This window comes from Primulina tabacum, chromosome 2, assembly GCF_025594145.1.
Source record: "Primulina tabacum isolate GXHZ01 chromosome 2, ASM2559414v2, whole genome shotgun sequence".
Lineage (NCBI taxonomy): Eukaryota > Viridiplantae > Streptophyta > Magnoliopsida > Lamiales > Gesneriaceae > Primulina > Primulina tabacum.
In genome coordinates, this window is record NC_134551.1 from 16,599,287 (window position 1) to 16,605,089 (window position 5,803).

The window sequence follows — 5,803 nt, forward strand, 5'->3', positions numbered from 1 at the left end:
GGAAATGGTGGTTAGGAGAGTGAGGGGAAGGGGTTGCAATATAAGAGGGATGGCAAGACCAAGTCTACCTCTTTTTGAAATTTGAATTTGTTTGATATCAAAATGCTTGTTGGAGAGGGAAATGGATGGGGTGTGGCCGAATCCTACATGCTAAACAAGGCTAGGATATTGATCTTATATTATTTAATTAAGGGTGATTAATAAATGATAAGATTATCATGCTAAGGGATGACAAGGAAAGGGTCAAAAGTGAGTTGGCAAGGAATTGTTGATCATCTAGGGGGGAAGCCGAAAATCATTAACTAAATGGAGGAGAAATATTGTTTAGTTAGTAAATTTTTATACCTTAAGAGCCTTACCTATCCTTTAAATAATTTAAGGAATTAATACCTTAATTATGGAACCTAATTGAACTTATTTCCTACTTACCTCAAGTTACTTAAATAATTCCTTAAACCTCTTTTTAACTTAAATCAACTTATTAGCTAACTAAAATAAACTCTGGAATGATTTCTTAATTCTTAAATTCTATCTCAAAACTCCAACTCCAGTCCGGCCTCACTGAATTAACTGAAAAGATAAAAATTTAAACTACTGCATAAAATAATTAACTTTAAAGAAAAGCATTTAAATACTCATGCAATAAAATCATTTTAATTTAAAATACTAGAATTATGTATGACTTATACGTAGTCTAATTTACGGGTTCTACAACACGGAGGTTGCATAGGAATGCAATTGGATTCTACCCTTTAGAAATTATAATTGGCTGATATTATTCGGGATTATAATTGGCTAATTGGACTCTACGTGCCCACTAAAAAAATACGATTTCCCTTTTTCATCAGAGGGTGGTGGAAATGCCAAAATAGTGGAAGGAAAATTTATAAAATGAAATCCATATTTTATATCTTAGAATTATTTTAAAATTATCAGTAACCATTATCTGTTTTCATTTTCAGTATATTTACGATGTCTACTCGTAACCCGCTTTCAATCATTCTCGATCAAAACAAATTGACTGGCCCTAACTATCATGACTGGTTTCGAAATTTAAAGATCGTTCTGAACTCGGAAAATATTGCGTATGTGCTTGATAAGAAGCCACCGAAGGAGGCAGCTTCAGACGTCAGTGAGACTGAACTAGCTAATCTTGAGAAATGGTGGGACCACGATCTCAAAGCTAAAAGCTATATGTTGGCTTCTATGTCGAATGAACTGCAAAGGCGGTTCGACGATGCTGCGAATGCTGCTGACATTCACCTTCATCTGAAAGAGTTGTATGGAGTACAGACTCGCTCACAGAGAAATGCTACTGTGAAGAACTCATGACTACACGTCTGCGAGATAGGACTTATGTCCATGAGCAAGGTGTTAGGATGATTGGGCTCATTGAGAAATTGGTGGGGCTCGACGTGATTATTCCTGGTGAGCTTGCGACTGATATTTTCTTCCTGTCACTACCCCCCGCGTTCGATGGATTTGTGGTTAATTTTAATATGAACAAGCTTGAGGCCACCCTTGAAGAGTTGGTCAATATGCTTACTACTTATGAGGCCACAATAAAAAAGGAGAAGCCTGTTATTCTAGTGGGTTCTTCGTCTGGTACGAAAGGGGAGCCCCAAATAAAGGCAAGAAATGTTCTGCCCCTCTAAAGAAGAACAAGCCCAACAAAAGGCCATACAAGAAACCTATTCCGGGGCCCTCAAAGCCCGACAAGTCAGAGCATGTCTTTTTCCACTGCAACAAGCCTGGACATTAGAGGCGTAACTGCACGGAGTATCTTGCCCATAATCGTTTTGGCCACGGTATGTTTTACATAGAAGTAAATGTCTCAATTAACTCCTCTTCTTGGGTATTGGATACCGGATGTGGTTCTCATCTATGCAATGATTTGCAGGTGATGGCAAGAAGCAGGAGACTTAGAGATGGCGAGACATTTCTAAGATTGGGGAATGGAGCAATGGTTGCTGCAACTGCTATTGGAGACATTACTTTGATTTTGAACAATAATTTTAAGTTATTTTTGAGAGACGTTTATATGTTCCTGAATTGGTTAAAAACATTATTTCTATTTCTATGCTTGATAGAGATGATTATTCTTGTGTTTTTGCTAAATGTGTTTGCAACATTTGCAAGAATGAATGTTTGATAGGAACCGGCGAATTAATTAACGATCTCTATAACTTAAAATTGAAAAATATTCCGTTGAACAATATCCAAGTACAAAAGAAAACAACAACAAACAAAAGAAAGTTAGATAATCCAAACTCCGCACAGATATGGCACGCTAGACTAGGTCACATTTTCCAAAGAAGGATGCACAAACTAGTGGGAGAAGGCATGTTTGATTTGTCAGAAATAAATTCTCGACCTACTTGTGAGTGCTGTCTAAAAGGAAAAATGACTAAAACTCCATTAAATGGAAACGTGGAACGTGCGCATGGTCTATTGAATTTGATCCACACGGACGTTTGTGGTCCGCTAAGTGTTAGGACAAAATTTGAGCATTCATACTTCATTACCTTTACTGATGATCATTCGAGGTATGGGTACGTTTATTTGATGAAACACAAATTTGAAGCATTTGAAAAGTTCAAAGAGTTCAGATCTGAAGTAGAAAAACAGCTAGAAAGAAGTATTAAGGCACTTCGATCTGATCGAGGTGGAGAATACTTAAGTGCTGAATTTTTGGGTTATCTAAAAGAGAATGTGATTCTCTCATAGTGGACTCCACCAGCAATACCACAATTGAATGGTGTTTCTGAACGTCGAAATCGAACCTTGATGGACATGGTTCGATCCATGATCGGATTCACTGAATTGCTTATGTCGTTTTGGGGCTTTGCGCTTGAAACTGCGGCAATGTTGTTGAATAATTTCCATACTAAAATAGTGGATAAAACACCATATGAGATATGGATGGGAAAAATCCCAAATATTCCTACATGAGAAAATGGGGATGTCCTGCCTACGTGAAGCAGACAGTGGGAGACAAATTGGATAGTAGATCAACTTTGTGCTACTTTGTAGGATATCCAAAGAATTCTGTTGGATATTATTTCTATCATCCTAATGAAGCAAAAGTGTTTGTTTCAAGAAATGCCACCTTTTTGGAAAAAGGAATTTCTATTAGGTAGAAAAGGCAAGATGATAGAACTTGAAGAAATTCAAGATACTCCCTCAACTATAGAAGTTGAGCCCATTTCCCAACAACCAGTAGTTGAAGTACAAGCTCCTAGAAGGTCTGATAGGGTTATAAGACCACCTGCAAGATACACGCTTCTTCATGAACAAAGCCGTGATGAGCATTGTGTTAGATGTGATCCAATAAATTTCAAAGAAGCAATATCTGATACTGATTCAACCAAATGGCTTGAAGCCATGCAGTCTGAAATGGACTCTATGTATTAAAACCAAGTCTGGACATTGGTGGATCCACCTGAGGGAATTGATCCCATAGGAAGCAAATGGATCTACAAAATAAAGCTTGGGGGGTACGGGAGGGTAGTGACCTTCAAAGCAAGACTGGTTGCAAAAGCTTACACTCAAAGGCAAGGAATTGACTATTTGGAAACTTTTTCACGAGTTGCCATGTTTAAGTCAATTAGAATACTACTAGCCATAGCAGCATGGTATGACTATGAGATATGGCAAATGGATGTAAAGAGTGCATTCCTCAATGGAGATATCAAAGAAGAAATTTATATGTCTCAGCCTGAGGGATACACGTAAGTAGGAACTGAGCATAAGGTATGCAAACTTCAGAGATCGATATATGGTCTCAAGCAGGCGTCAAGGAGTTGGAACCTCAGATTTGATAGAACTATCAAAGAGTTTGGTTTTGCTAAGAATCCCGAAGAACCATGCGTGTACAAAAAAGTAAGTGGGAGTGTCGTGACATTCTTAGTACTTTATGTTGATGACATCCTACTCATTGGGAATGATGTAGGATTACTACAATCAACTAAAGTATGGTTAGCAAGAGTAAATTCTCCATTAAAGACATGGTTGAAGCATCCTATGTATTGGGAATACAAATCTATAGGGATAGTGTTAGAGTAGGTGCCCGTCGAGCCAAGTGTTGGCCGAGTGTTCACAATGGAACTCTATGTATAAACAATCTTTATTTTAATAATATTTGAAATTATTGTTTTGACACATCTTTATCTGTATTCCCATGCTAGTTGCATAGATAAAGTCCTTGAATATACAAATAGTAGAAAGAATATGAGATGCTCATATGATGAGTATCATGAAACTCATATTTGCAATACTGTATATTCTAAACAGTTTCTAGTCAATTCAGCCGCCGCTAAGAAGGATATAGGCCGCTCGAGTTGGAGACTAGTATCTGTGATGTGAGTACCATGTTTCATTGGTAGGAGACATTGTGATGTCCAAACATGCAGATAGATGCTCCTTTGTAGAGTGCACTGAACAACCCTCTATAAAGGACTTTCCAAGTGGTTCTCACTTATCGAGTGGAAACCCCCTAGTTTATGGTTGTACACCATTAGTCCTTATGACCCGGGACAACATTGAGACTCTATGTGCTAGCATTGAACTTTGACTTGTTTACCGACTCTCATGGGGTCATCAGGTGGCAAGGTTGGGTGTTTTGTCGAAACATATAGGAGTCGATGCATTGTAGTCGGGGATTCACCGCTTACCTTCGGGTATGGATATCCTATGTGATCTCATGTATATGTAGTATGAAATCTCTGATCAGAGTATGGTGGTAATTATGTAATGGGTTTCATAGATTACACCACCGTTGCAACTACGACATGACACATAGTATCGATTCTTTGACAGCTCTCGATATACCAATATTTGTCGAATCGGTCGGGATATATGAGTCGAAAGGACCGTACAGTCCGCTGACCATAATTGAATGGTTCTTGCAGGTACTATCATTTGATACCTAGGGAATCATGTAAGCGATGTTGCTAGGCGTTTAACATGATTGGGTGGGTATTATCGGACTTGAGTTCTGACGATCTTATTATCAAGGAGTTGATAAGTAAGAATGGAGCAATTGGGGTATGCTCATATAAGGACATGTTTAGTCCAGAATCACATGGTGATGTGAACCCACAGCTAGTTGTATCAATGAACCATTGAGGGCCACACAAGTGCTAACTTTCTAGATCCCGTTGAGAAGTAAAATAGTTCAATGTGTTGAACGGCTTATAAAAGAGTTTATAAGCGTAAATAAAAATAGAAGTATGACTTCTATGAGGAGAATGTAATTTTTAATTTGAGGAAGTGTTCCTAAATTAAAAGTTGATCAACCAAATAATGTATTTGAAAATTGTGATTTTCATAAACATTATTATAGACTAAATTAAATTAATTCAAATGTTGAGTTAATTAAACACTATTGGGCCGAGTAGAGTCCAAATAATTAAATTAATTCAAGTGTTGAATTAATTAAACAATATTGGGTCTTGTAGAGCCCAATAGAAATAATTATTTAACTAGTGGTCTTGAGTAAAATCAAGTAAATTTTAAATGGTCTCAAATGTATTTGAGACATTTAAATAAAAGTCTATGGACCTTGTAATTGTTACAAGCCCAAATAAAAAGCACGCAAGGGAGGTGAAAGGTTGGAGGCAACTTTTTCATAAAACAAAGCATGGCATGCTCATGCATTTAATCACTTTTTCAAGCACCAAGAAAGTTTCCTCCCCTTCTCTCCTATACCTCCTTGGCCGAAATTTTGAGTATATATTCTCCTTCATTTTTCTTTTTCAATTGTTGAAGATTGCATACACTTCTCAAAGAAAAATCCTCTTAT

At 37.3% G+C, this 5,803-nt stretch overlaps 1 protein-coding gene across 1 annotated transcript; it reads left to right on the top strand.

Moving 5' to 3' along the window:
- Nucleotides 1-972: 972 nt before the first annotated feature.
- Nucleotides 973-1,332, top strand: LOC142537544 (uncharacterized). The gene has a single exon (XM_075643052.1). It carries the CDS (start codon nucleotides 973-975, stop codon nucleotides 1,330-1,332), a length of 360 nt encoding a protein of 119 aa, XP_075499167.1.
- Nucleotides 1,333-5,803: the final 4,471 nt, after the last annotated feature.

Bases quoted from the DNA above. Each gene is read 5' to 3' on its own strand.
- LOC142537544 (XM_075643052.1), top strand. From the start codon at position 973: ATGTCTACTCGTAACCCGCTTTCAATCATTCTCGATCAAAACAAATTG.